The sequence below is a fragment of the Staurois parvus genome, unplaced genomic scaffold (genome assembly GCF_062004578.1).
Source record: "Staurois parvus isolate SC_StPar_1 unplaced genomic scaffold, SC_StPar_1.0 ptg000114l, whole genome shotgun sequence".
NCBI lineage: Eukaryota > Metazoa > Chordata > Amphibia > Anura > Ranidae > Staurois > Staurois parvus.
Genome location: NW_028317910.1, coordinates 7,564,573 through 7,590,447, shown reverse-complemented (window position 1 = coordinate 7,590,447; position 25,875 = coordinate 7,564,573). Strand labels below are relative to the sequence as shown.

Here is a 25,875-nt window from a genome sequence, read left to right as displayed (position 1 = left end):
ACCACCCTAGTATTCATGTAACCCCAATCCCCAACTACTACCCCAACACAGAGCTTCTGCAAAGAAAAAAAACATAAAAAAAGAGGACAGAACCGCTAAGTTTTTTTGCTGACGACGTGCCAGGCTGTTAACACCTTGCACTCCAGAAAATGCCAGACAGCGTTGGACAGTTATGAATAATTAGATGTCTTGCGAGCTACAGAGTGGCTGCTTACCACAATTTGTCTCAATTACCTTAACATCTTTTTGAAGACATGGAGATGGCCAACCTGGACTGCTTCTTAAATTGTTATAAATTCCCAGTGTCTGAATTGGTTCTTGTAAATTGTTTTGATTAATTTTGAGATAAAATGTTCCATAAAGATCTAGATTTAAATTGGACCTACTGTATATCCTAAAGTATATACCTACAGTATGTTATCAAATGTTTTGGGATGGAGAAACACAAAATAGCAGAAGACTAAAATATTTGACTGTTGTGAAGAAAATGCTGCTCCAGGCTCCCTCCTGTGCTAATCACGTCTTAGGGGAAAATAGGCATGTGGACATGTGATCTCTGCTAAATGTAAATAAACTGACATGTAAATCAGCTGTGCTATCAGAAAGTAGATCAAGGTTGTGATTAGTACCCTGAAGTCTACAACAAAATATTGGTTCAGACTAAAAATGGCTGTTAACATGTACATGAGAGTAGCAGGACCACTTTAATATGTAAAGATATTGCAAAGGTTTGATGTATGTGTCAACTATTCAAATTTGTAGGGAGAAGAAAGCAATCTTTAAACTTTTTTGGCACACTTTAATAAATTTGTTTGAAAAATATGCATTTAGACTGACTGATGAACAAAGCCTATCTGTCAATTGTCCACCATTTAAATCCTGTGACCCCTGGTTCATTTCTGTGGCCTCTGATTACTTCCTGTGGCCCTGGTTAATTCCTGCAGCCTCTGGTTAATTGTCGTGGGCTCTGGTTAATTGCTCTGGTCTATGGTTAATTCCTGTGACATCTGGGTAAATCCTATATCCTCTGGTTAATTCCATATTGTCTCTGGTTAATTCCTATGATCCCTGATTAATTAATTGGCCTCTGGTTGATTCCTGGAACCTCTTAAATTTTTAAGACCTCTACTTAATTCATATGACCTCTTATTAGATCCTATGGCCCATGGCTAATTCTTTTGGCCTTTGGTTGATCCTGTGACTTAAATTTCTATGGCCTCTAGGTCATATCATGTCCCCATGTTAATTCTTTGGTCCTTTGTTAACCCCTATGGTCCTTGGTTATTTCCCATGGCCCGTGGTGATATGGTTAATTCTTATAGCCCCTAGTTAATTCCTGTAGTCCCTGGCTAATTCTTATAGCCCCTCGTTAATACCTTTGGTCGTTGGTTAATTCCTGTGGTCCCTATTGAAGTCCTATGGCCATATTCTCTGAATAGCCCTGAATCTAAATCCTCCCAGAAGCATTTCTTGGTTATAAGTACAGTTCTCTGCACTTGACACTGGAGGGCCTATAGCATAGAGTCAAGTAACAACATGTTGCTGTTCTACCAGGAAACCCCTGTAAAAAAAAGCCTGCTGTTGTGCATTATACAAAACTTGACTGGATGAAAACTGGATGTTTTTTTTTCTTTACTACTGCAACTTAAATGTTTTCAGGACAGCTTTTGAGGACATTTGAAAGATCACAGTCATAGATTGTGAGGACGTCCAATTGGACAGTTTCATGAGCTCTTATTCTGGAGCTTTAAACAATGACTGCCTTTTGTCTGCAACAAAAACTCTGACGATTCTGTCCTCTCCCGGTTAATCTGGCTTAAAGTTTAGCCAACTTTCATTTTGTCTGCCAAACTTGCCCAAGCGGAGGAGGAGTCCAAGAGAAAGCTTACAAGGTACAGAAATTAACACACAATAAACCACACAAGATCACATTTCAAGAGACACAAGTACAACATGGCGGCCAAAGGGCATGCACAGAGACTAGACAAGGATCGGAGATAGAAGAGCCCTGAGGTCAGGGGGGCACACAGCTGTGACACGTGTGTCAGAGGAGAAAATAAAAGTGGGGGCACAGTGCTCTGAACGGATCTTGGTCTTACCATATTGTGGCATTGAGAGTGTTCACCTGTCTTTAAAGAAAGGCAGACAGAGGTAAGATGTAATACCGGCTAAATCCACACGGGGGCACAGTACAGCAATATGATTAACAATGAGGTGGGGTGGGGGGTGGGGTAGCAGGACAAGAGAAGGGGGGGGGGGTAGATAGAAAGGACAGTAGCAAATTTGGGACAAAATACAATCAAATTATTAACCCTGTACAATTCTGGAGTTTGGATCTCTATGAGGCCTGCAACAAAATTGCTGCAACTACAACACTCATCTGCCATATAGGCTGGATGGACTTGTGATGAATGTGGTTTAAATCTGCTGCCAAAAGAAGTTACCCAAGAGATGGAGGACTTTTTAAAAGGTGGCCAGTTAACTTGCTACAATGTGGCCAGACAACTTACTACAAGGTGGCCAGTCAACTTGCTACAGTGTACCCAATCAAATTTCTATAATGTGGCCATAAGAATGCAGAAAGGTTCTTTATTGAGAAAAAGTCATATCCTAGCTTAGAACACCAATGGTGATTTTAAACAGCCTGGTCAAACTTCTTAAAATCACTACTACATAAGTACATGTGTGAAACAAATGGCTCCCTATAAAATGAGGTACACAAGTAGAATGCAGAAATGATGAACATACTAATGAATGATGTGGGAGCTTAAAGCGATCCAAAAAAATAATCCAATAAAAGATTCCTGCAAGTACTTAACTGTCTGGCAAACAAATCAGAGCTTTGTCTTCAAACGCTAATGCCTCCGGCAGATGAATGATGCACTGTGGGGGATGTAGGCATTTGACATTCCCAGAAATGTTGCATGCTGAAGACTTTGCTGGCGGAAGTAGTGTTAGAAGATAGCAGAATTTGGAGATATTATTTAGTGTCTTCTATTACTGGATTTTTCTTTAAGGGTCAAAGTTTCCTAAACTGCTACTTCTTGCTACCTGTATACCGTATTCCATAGGGAGCCATTTTCTCCATAACTGTAGCGAATGATCACTACTCATAATCACAATCAATCACTAGCAATTTCAGAAGTGCGAAAATGCTGCTTTAAAGGGCATCTGTGGGAACAAAATTAGGTGCTGCTTTTTGTTTAAAGGTGCAGGGACCAACACTATCCAACTTCACTTACTGCGTGCCTGTTCCAGGTCAGTGACTTACTAGTGACAGGATAAGTGGGACAGCTTCTTCCTTCTGTTTTAGAATTAGCAATAATTTCAGTTTTTTGTTGTTTTGTTTTAGCATTTTTTTTAGGTAAGGAGGGAGGCCACTTATAGCTCTCCAGCTGCTGAAGTACCAAAAGTCCCAGCATGCCTCCATGCCTGGGGCTAGAAGTTGCCCAATCTGAGTGCCACAGGGTAATGTATTTACTGGATAAACACAGTGAAAACCTAAACTTGTCAGTAAAGGGATCAACCTATTCTCCTAGATTGTAAACTCCAAGGAGCAGGGCCCTCAAATCCCTCTTGTATTGAACTGTATTGTTGCTGTATTGTCTCCCGTTATATTGTAAAGTGCTGAGAAAACTGTTGGCGCTATATAAATCCTGTATAATAATAATACTCTGAGAAGTATGGAGGTTCATAATTTTTTACCTCCATCTAAAAATGCTAATTACCTGGTTGTCTCTGAAGTGAACCACTTCTGAGACACTGACCAAGAACAATATTAAAGTCAGTGAAGTCACAACACCTAACCACCACATCTGCTCCAAGTCATATTTAGAAAAAAACTTTTTGACTGTATATACTTTAAATAATTAGAATTGTTTAAGTTGCAATTTTAGGATAATAGAGAACATAATAAAAGAACAACTATGTTTTCAATAAATTCACTTTTGACATGAATTCCTAAATGTGGTTACCTTGTTTTGCAAGTTTTACTAATGCATGAATCCCAATTTTTTCTTTTTTTCTGTGCTCCTCAGGCATGTCTTTGTATTCTCCAGCAGTGATTGATTTTAATTGTGCTGGAATATGAGTTGTATGCAGACTGTCCAGCACAGCTGAATCAAAATCAGGAATACTATATGAAGTGGTAAAGTGTACTGGCATTCAAAATTTTGATTTGCCATCAGAAAAGGAATCTTCCAATGGGGACATACAGTCAGGTCCATAAATATTGGGACATCGACACAATTCTAACATTTTTGGCTCTATACACCACCACAATGGATTTGAAATGAAACAAACAAGATGTGCTTTAACTGCAGGTTTAATATGAGGGTATTTACATCCAAATCAGGTGAACGGTGTAGGAATTACAACAGTTTGCATATGTCCCTCCCACTTGTTAAGGGACCAAATGTAATGGGACAGAATAATAATCATAAATCAAACTTTCACTTTTTAATACTTGGTTGCAAATCCTTTGCAGTCAATTACAGCCTGAAGTCTGGAATGCATAGACATCACCAGACGCTAGGTTTCATCCCTGGTGATGCTCTGCCAGGCCTCTACTGCAACTGTCTTCAGTTCCTGCTTGTTCTTGGGGCATTTTCCCTTCAGTTTTGTCTTCAGCAAGTGAAATGCATGCTCAATCGGATTCAGGTCAGGTGATTGACTTGGCCATTGCATAACATTCCACTTCTTTCCCTTAAAAAACTCTTTGGCTGCTTTTGCAGTATGCTTTGGGTCATTGTCCATCTGCACTGTGAAGCGGCGTCCAATGAATTCTGAAGCATTTGGCTAAATATGAGCAGATAATATTGCCCGAAACACTTCAGAATTCATCCTGCTGCTTTTGTCAGCAGTCACATCATCAATAAATACAAGAGAACCAGTTCCATTGGCAGCCATACATGCCCACGCCATGACACTACCACCACCATGCTTCACTGATGAGGTGGTGACACTACCACCACCATGCTTCACTGATGAGGTGGTATGCTTAGGATTATGAGCAGTTCCTTTCCTTCTCCATACTCTTCTCTTCCCATCATTCTGGTACAAGCTGATCTTGGTCTCATCTGTCCATAGGATGTTGTTCCAAAACTGTGAAGGCTTTTTTAGATGTCATTTGGCAAACTCTAATCTGGCCTTCCTGTTTTTGAGGCTCACCAATGGTTTACATCTTGTGGTGAACCCTCTGTATTCACTTTGGTGAAGTCTTCTCTTGATTGTTGACTTTGACACACATACACCTACCTCCTGGAGAGTGTTCTTGATCTGGCCAACTGTTGTGAAGGGTGTTTTCTTCACCAGGGAAAGAATTCTTCAGTCATCCACCACAGTTGTTTTCCGTGGTCTTCCGGGTCTTTTGGTGTTGCTGAGCTCACCGGTGCGTTCCTTCTTTTTAAGAATGTTCCAAACAGTTGTTTTGGCCACGCCTAATGTTTTTGCTATCTCTCTGATGGGTTTGTTTTGGTTTTTTTCAGCCTAATGATGGCTTGCTTCACTGATAGTGAAAGCTCTTTGGATCTCATCTTGAGAGTGACAGTAACAGATTCCAAATGCAAATAGCACACCTGAAATGAACTCTGGACCTTTTATCTGCTCATTGTAATTGGGATAATGAGGGAATAACACACACCTGGCCATGGAACAGCTGAGAAGCCAATTGTCCCATTACTTTTGGTCCCTTAACAAGTGGGAGGCACATATGCAAACTGTTGTAATTCCTACACCGTTCACCTGATTTGGATGTAAATACCCTCAAATTAAAGCTGACAGTGTGCAGTTAAAGCACATCTTGTTCGTTTCATTTCAAATCCATTGTGGTGGTGTATAGAGCCAAAAATGTTAGATTTGTGTCGATGTCCCAATATTTATGGACCTGACTGTATGTTCTGATAACAAATATCTAAAGGAATCTTATTAACTTTGGAGGAATTTCCTTCCACTTACTCCTGCACAGACAGGAAATGTAGGGAATTCTCAGCAAGGATGAGCCCAGGTTTGGTCTGAACCTGGATGGAAGGTGCGATTCCTGCCAACTGAGCTGGTCCAATCAGCTACAGCAGGGGCATTCTCTGCTTTGCAGCTGCATGTATGTAAGAGGACAGTATGCTTGTGATCATTGACCTAATATGGTCAAATCTATGCTTAGTCCTACTCCTTAGTGGGACACAGATTTAAAAAAAAAAACCCAAACAAACAACAAAAAACAGAGGACGGTTTAACCTCAAATGTTTGACTTTAGATAAAAAATAGAAAACGATTAGAAAATATTTAGGCTAAAGTGGGCAATGGTGAGGTGAAATCTTAGAGACGTGTGTCATCCTCTTTAAAGGCCACCTCCACCCAGAACTCATATTTCAATATTGTGTGGTTGCCGACAACCTGTATAATGTTCTGACTTTTTAACATCTTGGGAACCCCAGTTGTCAGAAATCCACATGTTGCCTACTTACTCTTTACATCTGATTTTACAGTCCCATCCACTACAACCATTACAAAGCCAAAGGATTGTGTCATGGTAGCTCCATGGATTGAGATTACTCAATAATCGACCAACTGCATAAAAGAGACACCTTCATTATGGCCTTGTGGGATGGGCAGAGGCAAAGAAGATTACTGTGGAGAAATTCCTCTCACTTTTGGGATAGGTAAAGGCACAAACTGCTGGGAGGGAAATCACATCATTGTGGGAATAGCAGAGACACAAATTATTTAAGAAAAACATCACCAATGCAGGGGGAGAGGAACGGAAATTACTGTGGGGAAATCCCACCATTGTGTGAGGGGCAAAGACTCAATTTACTGGGAGGGAAACTGCATCATCGTGGGTGAAGCAGAGACACAAATTACTGCAGGGAAACCCTATCTTTGTAAAGGGGGGGGGGGAGCACGAACTATTGCATGGAAATCTCCCCATTGTGGGAGGGGAAGTGACACAGAAGAAAAGTAGATACAAACTTTTTTAGGGAAATTCTCACTGCTGGAGTACCAAAGACAAATAAGTTGGCAGTTGACTCAACTTACTGAAAGCCACACCAGTTGTAATATCAGATTTGGGTGGACCTGCCTATTATACCTAGATTACATTTAGGCAAACCTGTTTAGCTATGACCAAACCTAAACAGCATACACAAGCAGAGACAGTACTCTATAAATGCCTCAACCGGGGTGACCCGTGTAGTACAGAAGAAAGGTGAAAGAGAAGGGCAAGGAGGGGGGTGGGGTGAGACGGGAGGTGGATTTCTATAAAAATAAACTTTTCAGCGTTGTCATATTTGGTGATATACAGAGGTGACAACACAGAGCTGCCTGGCTACAAGTATTTGGCTACAGTTTATGGATTAAAGGGCTTGTAAATATGGAAACACAATCTGGTTGCTGTAAAAGATGGTTTTATTAGCACATGTGATGAGTGTGTAAATGGACCAGATTATAAACAAAAAACTGGGGGGTAGGCTTTCCTACACCCAAATGACTGGCTGTCCCTACTGAAACTCTTAAAATATACCTTCCATGAGATAATATGGAGGCTAGCCATACTGACCTCTTCTGACAGTACTAGCTCCCGCGTTGTCATGCTGATTGGACAGTTTCAGTACTTTCTGAGTCAATGACCAACAATCAGATCAGGAGTTTTCAGACACTCCCACTTTCTAATCTGTATGCTTGTTCCAGGTCATTGATTTGGAAAGAATTGAAACTAGAGACAGTCAGGGACCTGATATTAATAGACAGAGATGAGAAGTGACAAACAAAATTAAAGTAAACCTTTCAATACCTTCTGAGAAAGACGACTTTCATTTAAAGGCTGCACTTGATGTGTGTGTTTTTGAAAATGAATTAGTACAGTGTGCAAATTCAAAATTTTAGGAAATTAATTCCTAAGGCACGATCCCCACCTAATACCACACAAAGGCGAGCTTCAGCTATTGCATTGTGTAGTGTGGTGGAAGCATAGGTTTTGAGGACACTTTACTTAAAAAAACTGGCATGAACTGACACATGGTCTTACAGGTAAAACATTGTTTCTTATTTTTGGATGAAGTGGGGAAGGATTAGAACCCCTGCTGGGTTTTTATTGCTATCTGGGACTCTGTTGGAGAGATGTTCCACTACTTCCTGCCCTGATCACAATGTTCTACCAGACAGGAGTTGAAGGGAAATCTTCAACAGCAACAGAGACAGAAATAAATACACATTTTTGAGTAGGGGAAGGCCAGAACCCCTGTCAGATTTCAGTTTTTCAAAGAGAAATGGACTCAACATGTTTAGGGGCCAGAGACAACCCCCTTCAACAGGGCTTGAAGATGGAAAAAAAAGGTATATGGACTTGACTGCAAACAAAGTATGTGGGCTTACTTTACTTTTCTCATAGCAAGAGTACCGTACATACTTGTTTAGTTTAGGGGTGCAGGGATGAGATATATTACTACCTTAACCCATTTGACTGATCCTCCATAGCATACTCTCTAAGTAGCTTCGGCCCGCAGTCACATGCTTGCTTTTTCACTAACAAAGCAGGGTTAATAGCCTTGCACTGTGCATGATTATGCCGAGGGCCACCCATAGCCCAGAGCTTGAGAACAGTGATGGAGCCCGCTGAACCGAGGGATAGGTTGAGTAACACACCTTATCTCTGTACCCATAAACTAAAAAACATTTTTTTTACCTATATCTTACCTCCACTGCAAGGATAGATTTTGTTTCATTCTTGGATTTCAGCTATAATACTTGTATTTTATTAACATATACACTCTTTTCCCATCTTCAAGCTGTGATGAAGAGAGTGGTATCTGGGTTCCAAAACATGTTGGGTCTGTTATAAAGTCTTTTATTTTATTACACATTAGTATAAATTTGAATCTGGGCAATTATTTCTTGGCATAGAGATTCCATCTCAGATCTTTTTCAGATTTTTATTTTTGTCTGTGTTGCTTTTACAGATTTTCCCTCACTTCTTTCCTGGTAAAACCGGGAAGTCAGAGTCTTGGACAGCATTACAAATCAGAATTATACAGGGGTTCTAATCCTTCCCCATTGGATCCAAAACTAAGAGAAATATTTGGATTTACCTACATTTTAGAGGTTAGTTTTAATGAATAAAGGGAGTGACAGGTTAGCTTTCAAATTCCTCTAGCCTAAAATTACTGTTAAAAACGGAAATTGCTACACATGCCTTCATCTACTTTTACTACTTTTGTAGTAAAAATTTTTAGTTTAGTTTGTCTACTTTTACTACTTTTGTTTTATCTACTTTACTTTTATATTAGTGAATGGTGAAGTCACTCTCTTAAAAAAAAACATTTTTTGTTTTATGATTCTTGATTCTTCCTAGGTGCTCTACTATTTACAGGAATTCAGACAGATTTAAAACTCTTTTTTGAGGCTAGGTATATGGAGAAGGTTCCAATGTGTCCTTTATGTAAAACTGCAGTAGCCATAATTTTAGCAGCTTTGGACCTGAGCAGGGTGCTGATAGGTCCATCCTTAATTCTTGATACATCTACTGTCTCCTTTCTATGAAAACTGACAAAATGGCTACCAACACTCCATGTAACTGTAATTACTCAGCAAGTGATTATATATATATATATATATATATATATATATATATATATATATAAATAAATCTTAGGCTCCTATAAAAGGGCTTGTGAGTGGGGGAGGTAGCCCTTTTTAATTCTGAACTAGTGGGCTGGAGAAGGGGAAAGGAGGAAAAGGGGAGCCCTGTAAAAAAGGAAATGGTTAATCATGCTAGGTGACAGATAAACAGAACAGAGCCACAACTGTATAGCAGGAAATGGCTGGGGTCCCCTGCAGGCCAGGACACAGTTGGAGGTCAATGCAATGTTTTAAACATGGACAGAAATCCATTAAAATAAAGAATGACTGAAAGTTGAAATTAGTTTGGCTAGCGATTTTATCAAACTAGGACCAGCTGGGTTAGAGCCCAATATACCTCTGCAAGTTGGGGTCCTGGATTATTTTTTACTAAACTTGTCAACACCACTTTTGGGCAGGCAAGCAATTATGAAGAAAAAAATAATTTAAGTCTAATGTCTATATCATAGATCATGTATGCATGTATGTGTGTATGTATCTATCTATCTTGGATTATCCCATGTATAGGTCTGTGGCTGCATCCAGAGATTTCCCCTCACTTCTAGTGTAATCATCAGAACAAGAAGTAAGATGAATAACTCCAGTAAGGGGAAAAATCTACTCACTGAAATCTCTGACCACTGCAAGTGTCCCCATTGGGAGATTTTGTCTCATTTCCCGTCCTAGTGCTCATGCAAGAAGTGAGGGTAAGGCCCCATGCACACTGGGCATTTGCCTAGCTCTTAGTAGTGAGCCGAGGATATGCATGGATACATAGGCCAACACTTAGGGGCATTTAGAGGCATAAAAAATGCAAGATGCCCCTAGAAGTGAAGTTTAAAACGTCCAGTGTACATGAGGCCTTAATCTCTCCATTAAATTAAAAGAAATTGTTAAATAATAACAGAGGTTTATAATTTCCCTATAAGATCTGCATCTAAAGTTTTGCTGGGCTTCAACTTAATGTCCCTGTGTGTCCTCATTTTATACAGCACTGTGAAGGATTTTGGCACTACTTAACTTAATGACAGTAATCATAAGACGTCACTAAAAACAGTTATGACCTTATTTAATTCCATCGCTATTCACAGAGGATCAGTGTAGGCCAAGATTAATCAGTTTTTAATTAACTTTTTCATCAGTGCCTGTGATTCAATCCTTCTGTGCCAGCGAGCCAAAGTGAATCCATGACAGCCCAGTCCTGCTATACAGTTTATATCATGCCAGGAGGAGCTTATGCAAAAATCCTCAATGTTTCCAGAGGGTAACAGGAAAATCGATAGAAAATAATCAGAAAAACATAATAAAAGTAAAAAAAACAAACTAAAAGGATAAAAATAAAAGAAAAAGGAAATGATAAAAGACAAACGGAGGGGGGAGGGGGGTGATGCAGTCACAGTCACGGAGAGAGAGGTAAGTTACTTACGTTTATTTCGGTGATTGCTATATCAACAATGCTACCCACTACTATAAGTGCATCAAATGTGTTCCATGCATCACAGAAATAGTGCTGAATGGAAGCCCAGGAGGTACGGGAGAGTGAACGAGAGAGAGAGAAAGAGAGAGAAAAAAGAGAGAAAGACAAAATCAAAGGAAAGAAAAACTAAAAAAGTGTGAACAAGGGGAAAAAACGCAAAACTAAAAAAGTCTAAACAAAAGAAAGAACGTAAAAAGGTTTTAAGAGGCATCGTAGTGATATGTTTTGTCTCCTCTTGTGTCTCAGCCGCACATTTGACACTCCAGTAATGCAGGAACGGGGGAGACGAGGGAGAGAAAAACCCTGATCTACCCCCTCCCCACTCTAACTGGCAGGGGGCACTCTGGGTATTTTCCCTTCCCTCTCTCCCTTCTCCCTGGAGGGAAGGTGGGGTTTGGGGGGGCAGGGCTGAAACACCACTAGAAAGAAACTGGAAGAAAGGTAAAGATAGCACCCAAACCAGCATGGAGAAGGGGAGAGAGAAGGGGGAGGGGAGTGCAGGGGGTGGAAGAGAGAAAGGAACAGACCTGCCCCGAAATACTTACACTGGTCTCGCTGAGTATGACGTCAACTACGCTGCCAATGACGATGAGAAAGTCAAAGACATTCCAGGGGTCACTAAAATAACCCTACATAGGTCAAAAGGCAAGGCAGGGTGGGGAATTAAAAAGGATTGTTAGACAGACTCAAACATGGAAGCAGCACCGCACAACCACTCCTTGCCAGCAGAGCTTGCCATCTAATGCCATGCAGAGCGCTTCTGGCAGAGAGAGGTTCAGCCACCATCCCATCCCTCAATATCCCACCCTCCCCCACCCATAATACCAAGCAGAGCCCAGGGATCACAGTGATTCGGACATTAGGATAGATTAGCTAACAGTGAGAAGTGGCAGATGTAGGTGTGCCCAGTCTTTGGTCTATAGAACGTTGGGTCACACTGTGTGTGGGATTGGCATAATGGGTGCACATTGCATTTTTGGTCATGTCACACCATGAGATTGGTCTGGTCTGTAATAGCAATGTTTAAAATGACTTCTGTATCAGAGGTGTGCAATCCACAGAACATAACTCCAACTGAAAATTATCATCAACTAGGGCAAGCACACTATAAAATTGAGGGTCTTGTCTTGATAAGGATTGCACACTGCTGATCTACACATCATACCTCAGTCATGACTATGAGTACAGCCTATTTCATACTTTTTTAAACAGAAGTGACGGGTCCACTTTCAAAGTCCAAACCAAGCTGTGATAACAAAAACATTAAAATGCACTTTTGGGTGAAATATGGATAGTAACAGGCATCCAATCCTCCTATCCCCTCCCCTTCAAAAAAGGATTATTTTTCAGTTTTGGGTAGGCTTCTTTTGTTGCTCAGAGACTTCAGTTGTGAGATCTTCCCTGCTTGTGTCTCAACCCCTCCTACAAAAGCCATACCGAAGATGTCACTCTCTTTTACCTGGACACCTAAATTATTTGTTCAGCATTATGTAGAAACCATCAGAAGAGGGTCACACCATCATTTGGCTTTAATAGAGGTTTTGCTGCTATGGTGGAGAGATTTCACAACCGTATTCTGTAAGGAGCCAGTATGGGACTCAACTGACCAGTAACCAATCAAGCATGAAATGTCAGTTTTGCATGGTGTTGTCCTTTGCAGTAAACCTGTCACAAGCTTGGGTCATTAAAACTTTACAAATGATAACAGCATGTGTAAGCCTTCTTTTGAAACAGTCAGTAGATCCAGAGATATAAAGGCAGCAGAATGTATAATATTTCAAGATCTAATGATTATTTTGACATGAAAGTAACCTCAGCTGTGCATTGTTTGATTACATGCTCAGTATAACTTGTTTAAGTTTTCGATAAGCTACTTTGGGTTTGTCTGTGAAGGTTCTTATTTATTCAGGTAATGGTATAGCTAGCAGTAGTTAGTCAAATTGAACTGGATTTGTTCTGTAAGGTGTTTTGTGATTTTTACAAGTCACTGAAGAAACTGAGGAAGTGGCTTGGAGAAGCTAGAAAAAGGACTTCAGCATCACAGAACAAATTCAGTTGAAAGTGACTAACAACTACCAGCTACTTTAAGTAATGCCTGTGAATTTCACTTACCTCTTCTGCCCTGTCCATCTGATGCTCAAATGCCAAATTTAAGTGCCTAATCTCATCTGCTCAAATAGGGAGGAATTTGAATATGTCACTAGGAAATCTGCTCAGCATCCTCCCCACTGGAGCACAGAAGCAGCAAAATGTTGGGCCTTGACAAGCTGCAGATCAGAGCAGAAAAGGTAAGTTTAGGGCACACAAAACAGGAATGCAGACAGACAGATGAAACAACAGAATAAAGTATAAAAGTTCATACTGGCTGGAACATGGACACAAAAGCACACACATGGAGAACATATAAACCATCAGGAAGGTTATAGCAATGTATCAAACGTGGCAGACTGGAGCAGAAGCTGACAGGACACATTGACTTAAAGAATGAACCCCATGAAGTTAAGATAAAAGAATAAGATTACCAGTAAAGCTTAAAGATTTTTTTCAATATTTCTTAGGGCTTGACATACAGTAGCTCTACCGGGTACAGTGAACCTACCAAACTACATTCACTACCTTACTTTTATTATACAGTAAAGTAAACCCTTTTTTGTACAATCCTCTGAAGACGGTTTCATTTTGCTACTAGGGACTATAGGGGATTTTAGGTCTAAGCCCCACCCAACTGCCATCACCATCTGCGAAAGTAAAGTGGTTTGTTTTCATTGGACATGATGTGCTTGCCCCCAGTGTTAGAGAGTAGTTGAGCTCTTAGTAAGAAGGGAAAACCAGTTTCAGATGGATGCACAAAAACAGTAGACTTTTTTCTGTGCATCTGCTGATGCTGGTTTCACTTAACTGCTAAATTGAACTATCTTCAATACAACTCTCACCCAGCTGCCGTTACCTTGTCCAATGACAGTGTCCCAGAGGCCAAAGAGGGTGCTTTTAATGGACAGGGTGGGGCTTGCCTCCAGTGTCAAGGGGTAGTTAGGCCCTTATTAACAAATATAAATCAGTTTTAGAGAGATACACAAGGAGTTTTTGTTTAGGTTAACAAAGGTAATAGGTGGAACTTTGTCTTTTAAAACATTCAAATGGCTGCAGCAGAAATCAGTGAACCAACTGTGCTTTCTGCAGGGATGCCTGAACTACAAGACTGGATGAACAGAATTAAAAATGATTTGGCAGTGCTTAATTTGGAACATCTGTGGCTCAGCTGATTACAGCTATACATTCAATATTTTCTTTATATGTTGTACACGTTCGAGATTTGTGAGTCTGTGACAGTCAGTTAATAATATATTAGCTGTTTTGTCCATTGTTGCTACATTCTGATGTGCAAATACTAATCAAATAATTGTATAAAAAAATCAATCACTTGTTTTCTTCAACACTGAGGTGGTGTCATCATACAAAGACTGATATAAAGCTAAATCAAAGAGACGGTAAAAGTGTATAAACGTATTCAGAATAATGAAACTATCTGTTATATTAGCCAAAGACCTCAGGGAATGGAGGGCCAGGCAGGAGTGACCCATTTGCCAAAATGTTTTTTAATTTCCATAGACAGGTACATGAACATGCATACTTGGATCTACTGAGCCTGCCTGTTTATGCCTCAACAGGAGGAATGTTACTAGCTTTTCATTATTTCCCTGGAAGTGGGGCCAGGTGGTTTACATAGATGCAATGACTGTCAGCTGATCTATCCACTTGGGCAAACACAATCTAATGTCCAAGGCTACCTTAAAATGGACCTCCGCTCAAATGTTACAAGAAAGTCTTGCTAGGATGAATAAATACAAAGTAACAGAGAAGGTGATATACTTCCCATTCATGGAGGAAATGCTGCTCCAGGCTCCTTTCTGGGTCACTCACATGACCAAAAGCCTGGATATTTGGTCATGTGATCTCAGCCAAACTGAACTCCACCACACGAGTTTCACACTGCCAAATGCCTAGGTGAACAGTGCTTTCTCCAGGAAAGTATTTTCAGCTCTTATATTACTCTTTATTTATCCAACCCAGGAAGACTGCTAATGTAACTTGAATGATCAAGCAGACACTTGCTCTAACTTTTGCAACAGGTCAAGCAGCGTTTTAGGTTCCTTTATTAGCTTTATTACAGGTCATTACCTTTTCTGGTGCCCAAAGCTCCAGTTTCTAAAAGTTAAAATTGAAGTGTTTTTGTTGCTGTTGACCCCTGCTTGTCCATCTTGTATTATCTCACTAAAAATACATTAATCTCCCATAATACAACTGAAGCTTTGCCTGATCTACTCCATGCTAGCCATGCTGTCAATCAGAATGATGTAGAAGGAGGGTCTGGACAGGTACTGGACTGCATCTTACTTAGTTACATTAAAAATAATCTATCAAATACAGAAGTTGTAGCTGGCAGCTCTGAAGATGGTACTTTAAAAAAAATAACTGCCATAATTCTATTCTGATAGGTCTCCTCTAAGGTACACCTGCTAATGTGTTAAGTGATCACAGAACTTAAAAGCAGACACTTAGAGGTACCTGCACAAAGGTTTGTTTCAGAGCCTCTCTGAGCTTGATTGCTGGGTGGTATTTCATATGCAAATAGTGACTGTCTAGCTGTAGTGATTATTACTGATAAAATGTTATTGTACAGCAGGGGTGTCAAATACTATGGCTATGCCATGATCCAGTCTAATGTACCAAGACACTGCAGATAGATTAGTCTTAATAGGGGTTCCATCAGACCCTAAAATTTATTGCTGGAATTCCTCTGGGGTAAAACATTTGAAAAAGCCTGCCATGGAGGTATGGGGACTCCAAGGCACCCCTGGGTCTGGAAGGCAGACTGCGAAACCACTGATTTTCATTACACTTTTCATTTTACTAACTTTGTCCACATGACAGGTTTGCAGGAAAGATTTCAACTGCTCTTCAAGAGAACAGTATCTTATAGTGATAAAGTGCCTGGCCACTCAAACCCCATATCTTCAGAATCTGCCAAAATCAATGAGTATTTGCAATATGTGTTATAATACTGGACAGCAGGACAGAACACAAACATACGCTGAGGCTGGGATTAAATATTGACACAAAAGCAGCAGAAAACAGGCAAGACAAGGACAATGATGCTAATGTATCTTCCTTTGTTTACAGAATGAACAAGGTGGGATTCATTTAACAGTTCAGAGGAATTACAAAAGATGTTTATAGTCCAGGTCTGCCCAGAATGGGAAATATTCAACTTCGCAAACAGCATGCCCTATTAATTTTTTTAAATTTGTGCTTTCACAGGCTCTTGAAGCATCCATTGTGCCCAGCAGGAAGCATTCACATTGCTACTTGCCAAGGGTGAATACTACATCTTAGTTAACTCTGCACACTGTAACACAGGCAGAGACATTCCTAAAGCTATATCAAAAGAGGGATACTTTAATTTATGGATTGCAAAACATGCAATGATTCCATCATTGTCCAATCAGCAGGAAGAGGATGGAAGTATGTTAGTCCAAACAGCACTTCCAGTGCTGGCTGTGCTGTCTGCCAGGAGGTGCCTGGATCTCAAGAGTGGCTGAAGAGAATTACAAATACTTCAGCAGGTGAACACATATACATGCACAGATGTATTTAACTGTTTATATATCTGAAATTCAATAATAAAAATGGCTGCAAAAATGGCTGACAAATTGAAGATAAGCAAATATGCTTGGATTTTTCTCAATATAATAGTCAGGTTCCTAAGACATGCTTTCCACCATGTAAAGGGGGTCCCCCTATTAGTCCTACATTAGCTACAAAATATAAAAGAGTGAAATGTACAATTTGGACTGTAGTTTATACATCAAATTGTGTTTTAGATGAACACCAGCAAAAAGGTTTGTCTTTGGGCCTAACTTACACAGAATTCTGTGTGTGAGCATTCCATAAACAGATGAACATAGAATACATGTGTTGATTTACTAAAGCAGCAGAGAAACTTCACATAATTTGTAAATTAATAATTTATTGTCCAATTATTTGAAAAAAGCTATTATTCTGCTCACTTTGAACACACAATCATGCAAATTAAATAAGCAAATACGAATTTGATTTTACATGATTGCATAACTAATACCCAAGATTTATTGTGTGAAGATTCTCAGTTTCTTTAGTACACAAGCCACTGTTTGGCCAAAGGTTTGTAAACACCTGACCATCACACCTATATGAGCTTGTTGGAAATTTCATTCCAAAACAAAGTGCATAAAATCAAGCATATAGCCATGTAACCTTCACTGACAAACATTAGAATACAAAGATATTTTAGACAAATGTGTTCCTCCAACCTTGTGGTAACAGTTTGGGGAGGGCTCTTTACTGCTCCACTATGACTATGCCCCTGTTCAAAAAGCCAGATACATCAAAAATTGGTTTGATCAGTTTGGTCTGGAGGAACCTATGTGGTCTTCACAGAGCCCTGACCCCAACACTACTAAACACTTTTGGGATGGGCACATATTTCAAGGGGGAGGAGGGCAGGAGTGACAACTCCATAACAATAGCTATGATTTTGGATTGGGATGTCGAACAAGGTCACATAGATGTGATGGTTAGGTGTCCACAAAATTTTGCCTATAATGTGACTGTATACAGGTAAGTCTTCAGATATCCCATGGCAACAAGCAAAATCTGAACCTTCCTATTGCATACTATCTGCAAAGTTGATCATTTCACAGACCTGCCTTATGGTATGAAATGTCAGGAAAGTTAAATTAAACATTGTTGCCCTTAACAAAATATGTATGAGTTTTCAATATATTTGAATGATTTGTGATAACAGTTATATTTGTTTGTAAGGTTGGCAGTGCTAAATGTGTAAATGTTTTAGTTTTAGGGGTTTTAGATAATGTTACATATCATGCAATAACCATCCCCTTCCACTAGATGTCTCTGCTAACCCCCTCCACTTTGTGAAGCAATGGAATTTTTGATTAAACTTAGCTTGAAAATGACCAAAAGTGTAGAAATATCCAGCTATGTCCAGATGAGGTCTTAGAAGACTCCACCATAAGTCTAGGTTCACACCTATGTGTTTTCCGCTGGGTTTTGCGGTAACACACAGCAGTCCATTTAACATGATTTCCTAAGGCACAGGTTCACATCTCCGCGTTTTCACCCGGTGCGGTTTTTGGAAAGGGTCAGGGACTTTTTTAAATGCAAAATGTTGAGTTTTTGGTTCTATAGACTTCAATGGAGATGCTGCAGAAAAGCATGTAGTGCGTTTTTGAATGTTTTGCATTTTAATCTGACGGGCAACAAGTAAAAAAAAATAAAAAAAAACGCAAAATGCATAAAAAAAACAGTAAAAAGGCACATGCAAAAATGCACTGCAGAAATGGATCAAACGCAAACTGCAAAGGTGTGAACCTACCCTTATAGAATATGACCAGTTAATGAGAAATTGCAACAGAAATATCAAAACAGCTACAAAAGTCACATAAAGTGATTTTGAACAAAAACATAGAGCACTCAGCTTAAAATCTACAAATAGTAATCTAAGCCCTCTGGCATCAGATACAACTCTGTGATCAAATATTACCCTACATACTAGACCTGACACCAGACAAAACTCCACATTATTGTTTTGGCACCAGGTATGACTGTGTATAAGATCTGCTTTTATGTATCACTCTTAACACTTAGTCTGAATGTAGACCCAACTTGGCATAACATATTTGGTACGATACATGACTATGTATATCAGATCTGGTAGCAGATGTGCCTCTGATTACCATATCCGGCACCAGATATGCTTGCATAAGTAAAATCTGGTATGTGATATGGTTCAGTGTATAGGATGTGGCAGCATATAAGATCTGGCAATACATGTGGCTCTACAGATATCAGATTTGACACGAGATAAAGTTCTGCATGTCTGATCTGGTACAAGATATGGCTCTGATTTTCATCTCTGTTTATGTTGTACATATGACTCTACACACTAGGTCTGAAACCAGACACAGATTAACACAACAGATCTGGCACCAGATAAAACTGCACTCATCATATCTAGCACAGATATGGCTCCATATACCATATATGGCAATAAATGTGGCTGTATATATTTTTTTTAAAATCTAACGTGAAACTGCATATCAGTTTTCAAACCAGATATGGTTCTATGAAAGGCTCTACACACTAGATCTGACACTAGACATAGCTCAACATAACAGATTTGGCAACAGATACGATTGAACTCATGATATCCTAGGCTCCTTTCACATGGGTGTTCACTCTGGATCCATCAGTCAGTTTTTTTTAACCACAATGTATGTCTATGGGTATGCTGATGTAAACAGATTTGTCTGCTGATCCCCCACTGAGCAGAGCAGAGCAGGCAGATGACAGGTTCGGAAATAGCCTGTTCTGCTCTATGGGTGGTCGGATGTAAGTGGACCGGATGTCCATTTAAATCCAACTGCCCTCCCATCCAATCCGCCCAGACAGAGGGGAACGGGTCCCCTTCCGTTTGTTTTTAGAGGATTGGATTGAATGTAGGCGGGTGTAAATGGACATAAGTCCATTTACAATGCCTTGAAAAAGTATTCATACCCCTTGAAATTTTCCATATTTTGTCATGCTACAACCAAAAACGTAAATGTATTTTATTGGGATTTTATGTGATAGACCAACACAAAGTGGCACATAATTGTGAAGTGGAAAGAAAATTATAAATGGTTGCAACATTTTCTACAAATAAATAACTGAGAGGTGTGGTGCACATTTGTATTCAACCCCCCTTTACTCTGATACCCCTAACTAAAATCTAGTGGAACCAATTGCCTTCAGAAGTCACCTAATTAGCAAATAGAGTCTACCTATGTGTAATTTAATCGCAGTATAAATACAACTCTCAGAGGTTTGTTAGAGAACATTAGTGAACAAACAGCATCATGAAGGCCAAGGAACACACCAGACAGGTTAGGGATAAAGTTGTGGAGACGTTTAAAGCAGCGTTAGGTTATAAAAAAATATCCCAAGCTTTGAACATCTCATGGTGCACTGTTCAATCCATCATCCAAAAATGGAAAGAGTATGGCACAACTAACTACAAACCTACCAAGACATGGCCGTCCACCTAAATTAACATGCCAAGAGAGCATTAATTAGAGAAGCAGCCAAGAAGGCCCTGGTAACTCTAAAGGAGCTGCAGAGATCTACAGCTCAGGTGGGAGAATCTGTCCACAGGACAACTATTAGTCGTGCACTCCACAAATCTGTCCTTTATGGAAGAGTAGCAAGGAGAAAGCCATTGTTGAAAGAAAGCCATAAGAAGTCCCATTTGCCGTTTGTGAGAAGCCAGAGGACACAGAAAACATGTGGGAAAAGGTGCTCCGGTCAGATGAGACCAAAATTGAACTTTTTGGTCTAAAAGCAAAACACTATGTGCAGTGGACAACTAACACTGCAAATCACCCTGAACATACCATCCACACTGTGAAACATGGTGGTGGCAGCATCATGTTGTGGGGATGCTTTTATTCAGCAGGGAAGCTGGTCAGAGTTGATGGGAAGATGGATGGAGCCAAATACAGGGCAATCATAGAAGAAAACCTGTTAGAGTCTGCAAAAAACTTGAGACTGGGTGGAGGTTCACCTTCCAGCAGGACAACAACCATAAACATACAGCCAGAGCTACAATGGATTTAGATCAAAGAATATTCATGTGTTAGAATGGCCCAGTCAAAGTTCACACCTAAATCCAATTAAGAATCTGTGCCAAGACTTGAAAATTGCTGTTCACAGACGTTCTCCTTCCAATCTGACAGAGTTTGAGCTATTTTGCAAAGAAGAATGGGAAAAAATGTCACTCTAGATGTGCAAAGCTGATAGAGACTTTCCCAAAAAGGCTTGCAGCTGTAATTGAAGCGAAAGATATTTCTACAAAGTATTGACTCAGGGAGGCTGAATACAAATGTACGCCACACTTTTCAGATCTTTATTTGTAAAAAATATTGGAAACCATTTATCATTTCCCTTCCACTTCGCAATTATGTGCCACTATGTGTTGGTCCATCACATAAAATCCTAATAAAATACATTTATGTTTTTGGTTGTAACATGACAAAATGTGCAAAATTTCAAGGGGTATGAATACTTTTTCAAGGCACTGTGCATCTGCTGCTCCATAGGGGAGAATGGAGTGTCCAATCTGGTCCGACTGAAAAAAGGACAGGGGACCCGATCGGATCATTCATGTAAAAGGGCCTTAGAGCAATAAATGTGACTTCACACACTGTGTATAAGATATGACACCAGACAAAGATCTGCAAAGCAGTGCTGGCACCAGATATTGATGTACATATCAGATCTGATAGCAAACAAGTCTCTATATATACCTGATGCCTCTCTGTATATCAGATCTAACAGCAGATATCAATCTGTATATTGTATCTCACAACTGAAGCAGATATTATATCTCAGTATAGAGCAGTTAAAGCAGACATGGCTCTAGCTACATACAGTACATCAGAAAATCAGAACTGGCACTAGATATGGTTGTATATTAAGCATCATATATGGTTTAATATACAGGCCAATTGTAACAAGTTATCAATAAAAAAATGTAAGTTTATAGTTTAACAACTACACATATCCAGGTAACTCATAATATATCTGTTGCAATTTTCATTTGTACTGTGTTATTTTGGAATTATGTCAGGATGTCATAATAGGACATGAACTGATTGATGTGTATATTTTATATAAAAAAATAAGCAAATCAAATTTGATTCTGAAACAGGCTGCTGTTAGGTATATATGTTAAAGTTTATGTATATGTATAGTGTGATTGAGAGCCAACACCTCTTATGCTTCAGTCCCCCAATGAAGTCAAGGAAGGACACAAACCAGGAAGAGAACTGATTACCAGGATAGAGCAGTCACAGAGAGGAAAGAATGCCAGACTCTTAATATGTCTATATGTGTCTCTGTATTAGGAGGAGAGGTCAGTGTGTCCCGATGTCTGTGTATTAGGAGGAGAGGTCAGTGTGTCCTGATGTCTGTGTATTAGGAGGGCCGGAAAGGTCAGGGTGTCCCGATGTCTGTGTATTAGGAGGAGAGGAGAGGAGAGGTCAGTGTGTTCTGATGTCTGTGTATTAGGAGGAGAGGAGAGGTCAGTGTGTCCTGATGTCTGTGTTTTAAGAGGAGAGGAGAGGTCACTGTGTCCTGATATCTGTGTATTAGGAGGAGAGGAGAGGTCAGGTCAGTGTGTCCTGATGTCTGTGTATTAAGAGGAGAGCAGAAGTCAGTGTGTCCTGATATCTGTGTATTAGAAGGAGAGGAGAGGTTAATGTGTCCTGATGTCTGTATTACGTGTAAGAGAGTTGGTGTGTACTGATGTCTGTGTATTAGGAGGAGGAGAGGGGAGGTCAGTGTGTCCTAATGTCTGTGTATTAAGAGGAGAGGTCAGTGTGTCCTGTTGTCTGTGTATTAGGAGGAGAGGTCAATGTGTCCTGATGTCTGTGTATTATGAGTAAAAGAGAGGTTGATGTGTCCTGATCAGGCCCGGACTGGCCATAGGGCACACAGGGCATTTGCCCGGTGGGCCGGGGTCGCCGGGCCTAAGATGACCAGGCCACACAGTGGGATTTAAGTGGCGACCGCAGTCTGGACAGGGTTAATACAGACCGCAGCCGCCGCTCACCTCCCGCTGTGCGGCTATGCCTAAAGCAGGGTCAACAGGAGGAGCGGCATTGATGGTTCCAGGGACAAGCAGGAAGCGCTGCCAACACAGGGACACCTCCTCGGCCCACCGCTGCACTGAAGGGACAAGGGCTGTCTCTTTGCTAGACAGCTGTCTCTTTCCTGGATGGGCTGTCTCTTTGTTGGTTGAGCTGTCTCTTTTCTGGATGTGGCTGTCTCTTTGTTGGTTGAGCTGTCTCTTTGCTGGATGGGCAGTCTTTTTGCTGGATGTGGCTGTCTCTTTGCTGGATGTGGCTGTCTCTTTGCTGGATGTGGCTGTCTCTTTGCTGGCGGGCTGTCTCTTTGCTGGACGGGCTGTCTCTTTGCTGGGCGGGCTGTCTCTTTGCTGTGCAGAGATGTCTCTTTGCTGGGCGGGCTGTCTCTCTGCTGGACGGGCTGTCTCATTGCTGGATGTGGCTGTCTCTTTGCTGGGCAGAATGTCTCTTTGCTAGACAGCTGTCTCTTTGCTGGATATGCTGTCTCTTTGTTGGTTGAGCTGTCTCTTTGCTGCATGTGGCTGTCTCTTTGCTGGATGGGCAGTCTCTTTGCTGGATGGGCAGTCTCTTTGCTGGATTGGCAGTCTCTTTGCTGGATGTGGCTGTCTCTTTGCTGGGCAGGATGTCTCTTTGCTGGGCAGGATGTCTCTTTGCTGGGCAGGATGTCTCTTTGCTGGATGAGCTGTCTCTTCGCTAGACAAGCTGTCTCTTTGCAGAATGGGCTGTCTCTTCGCGGGGGCAGAATATCTCTATGCTGGACGGGCTGTATCTTTGCTGGACGGCGATGTCTTTTTGCCCAGTTGGGTCCAGCAAAGAGACATCCCAATCCAGCAAAGAGGCAGCCCAGTCCAAGAAGGGACATTCCCATCCAGCAAAAAGACATCCCTGTTCAGCAAAGAGACATCCCTTCTCTTTGCTATATGGGGATATCTCTTTGCTGGATGGGGCTGTCTCTTTGCTATATGGGGATGTCTCTTTGCTGGATGGGAATGTCTTTTTGCTGGATTGGGCCATCTCTTTGAATATATAGGGGGCACTGTGATTTGATTTCTAGGGGCACTGTCATGTAAAGGGGCACTGTGATATAAAGGGGACTGCGCTGTAAAGGGGCACTGTAATACACAATTTACAGTGCAGGCCCCTTTATAGGACCACCTTCATGAATCACCAACTGTCTCCGCGAAAGCCCTTGCACCCCCCCTTCCTAGAAATTGGCTGCTCAGTCTAAAATGCCCAGGCCTATTTTTTGTCCCAGTCTGGGCCTGGTCCTGATGTCTGTGTAAGAGGAAAAGAGGAGAGGTCTGTGTGTCCTGATATCTGTGTATTAAGAGGAGAGGTCAATGTGTCCTGATGTCTGTGTATTAGGAGGAGAGGAGAGGCCAGTGTTTCCTGATGTCTGTGTATTACGAGGGGAATGGAAGAGGTCAGTGTGTCCTGATGTATATGGGGAAACAGAACGGAGATTAGAACAGAAGAACTTGTCAGAGCCTGAAAAAAGGAGCAAAATTGTTAGCGGCAGCACAGGGGGAGGAGGCAACTGGTCCAGCGAAAGGTACCCAGAGCTGAAACAAGACCAACCTGCAAAAAAACCCACATAAAACAAGTAAACCTCTTCACTGAACCCCACCACAGGGTGCAGCACCCAGAGCCCTCTATAATAGTACATACAGAGGGGAAAATAATTATTTGAACCCCTGCAGATTTTGTAAATTTACCCACTTACAAAGAAATTAAGGGTCTATAATTTGTATCATAGGTGTATTTTAAATGATAGAGACAGAATATCACCCAAAAATCCAGAAACAACACATGATACAAATGTTATAAATTGAGTTGCAGTTCAGTGAGTAAAATAAGCATTTGATCCCCTACCAACCAACAATAATCCCACAGACTGGCTATGTGCTCACGTGGTACACAGATTAGTCCTGCCAATTTAAGAAAGTGCTCCTAACAACAACTCGTTATGTGTATAAAAGACATCTGCCCTCTTTCTTCCATTCAAACCTCACAACCATGGGCAAGACTAAAGAGCTGTCAAAGGATGTCAGGGACTAGGTTGTAGACTTGCACAAGGCTGGAATGGGCTATACTAACATCAGCAAGAAGTTTGGTGAGAAGGAGACAACTGTTAAAGCGATTGTTTGCAAATGGAAGCAATACAAAATGACCATTGGTCTGGAGATCCATGCAAGATTTCACCTCATGGGGTAAGTATGATCATGAGAAAAGTGAGGGATAAGCCCAGAACTACACGGGAGGAGCTTGTGAAAGATCTCAAGGCAGTTGGAACCACAGTCACCAAACAAATCATTGGTAATACAATACGCCACCATGGATTGAAATCCTGCAGAGCCCACAAGGTCCCCCATCCCAAGTAGGCACATGTACAGGCCCATTTGAAGTTTTCCAATGAACATCTAAATGATTCAGAGCAGGATTGGGAGAAAGTGGTCAGATGAGGCCTCAATTGAGCTCTTTGGCATTAACTCAACTCGCTGTTTTTGGAGGAAGACAAATGCTGACTATGATCCTAAGAACACCATCCCTACAGTGAAGCATGGAGGTGGAAACATTATGCTTTGGGGCTGTTTCTCTGCTAAAGGTACAGGCCAGCTTTGCTGCATTGAGGGGCCAATGGACGATGCCGTGTATTGTAAAATCTTGGATGAGAACCTTCATCCCTCAGCCAGAACACTGAAGATGGGTTGTGGATGAGTCTACCAGCATGACAATGACCCAAAACATACTGCCAAGGCAACAAAGGAGTGGCTCAAGAAGAAGCACATTAAGGTCATGGACTGGCCTAGCCAGTCTCCAGACCTTAATCCTATAGAAACTTCATGGAGGGAGCTGAAACTTCGAGTTGCCCAGCAACAGCCAAGAAACCTTAAGGATTTAGAGAAGGTCTGTCAAGAAGAGTGGACCAAAATCTCTCCTGAGATGTGTGCAAACCTGGTAACCAACTACAAGAAACATCTTACCTGTGCTTGCCCACAAGGGTTTCTCCACCAAGTACTAAATCATGTTTTGCTTGGGGATCAA

At 40.9% G+C, this 25,875-nt stretch overlaps 1 protein-coding gene across 6 annotated transcripts in view; it reads right to left on the bottom strand.

Moving 5' to 3' along the window:
- CACNA1C (calcium voltage-gated channel subunit alpha1 C) overlaps window positions 1-25,875 on the bottom strand; it is a 481,720-nt gene that overhangs the window by 70,213 nt on the left and 385,632 nt on the right. For 2 of the 6 annotated variants that reach the window (XM_089671829.1, XM_089671831.1), the window contains exons 30-31: window positions 11,632-11,715; window positions 2,100-2,129 (exon numbers count right to left, since the gene is read on the bottom strand). The exons of 1 other annotated variant lie outside the window; for it this stretch is intronic. In XM_089671829.1, the coding sequence (XP_089527955.1) occupies window positions 2,100-2,129; window positions 11,632-11,715 (114 nt within the window). Of the gene's footprint in view, window positions 1-2,099; window positions 2,130-11,035; window positions 11,120-11,631; window positions 11,716-25,875 lie in introns of all 6 variants that reach the window. 3 more of the 6 variants (XM_089671828.1, XM_089671830.1, XM_089671832.1) reach the window with 2 other exon arrangements.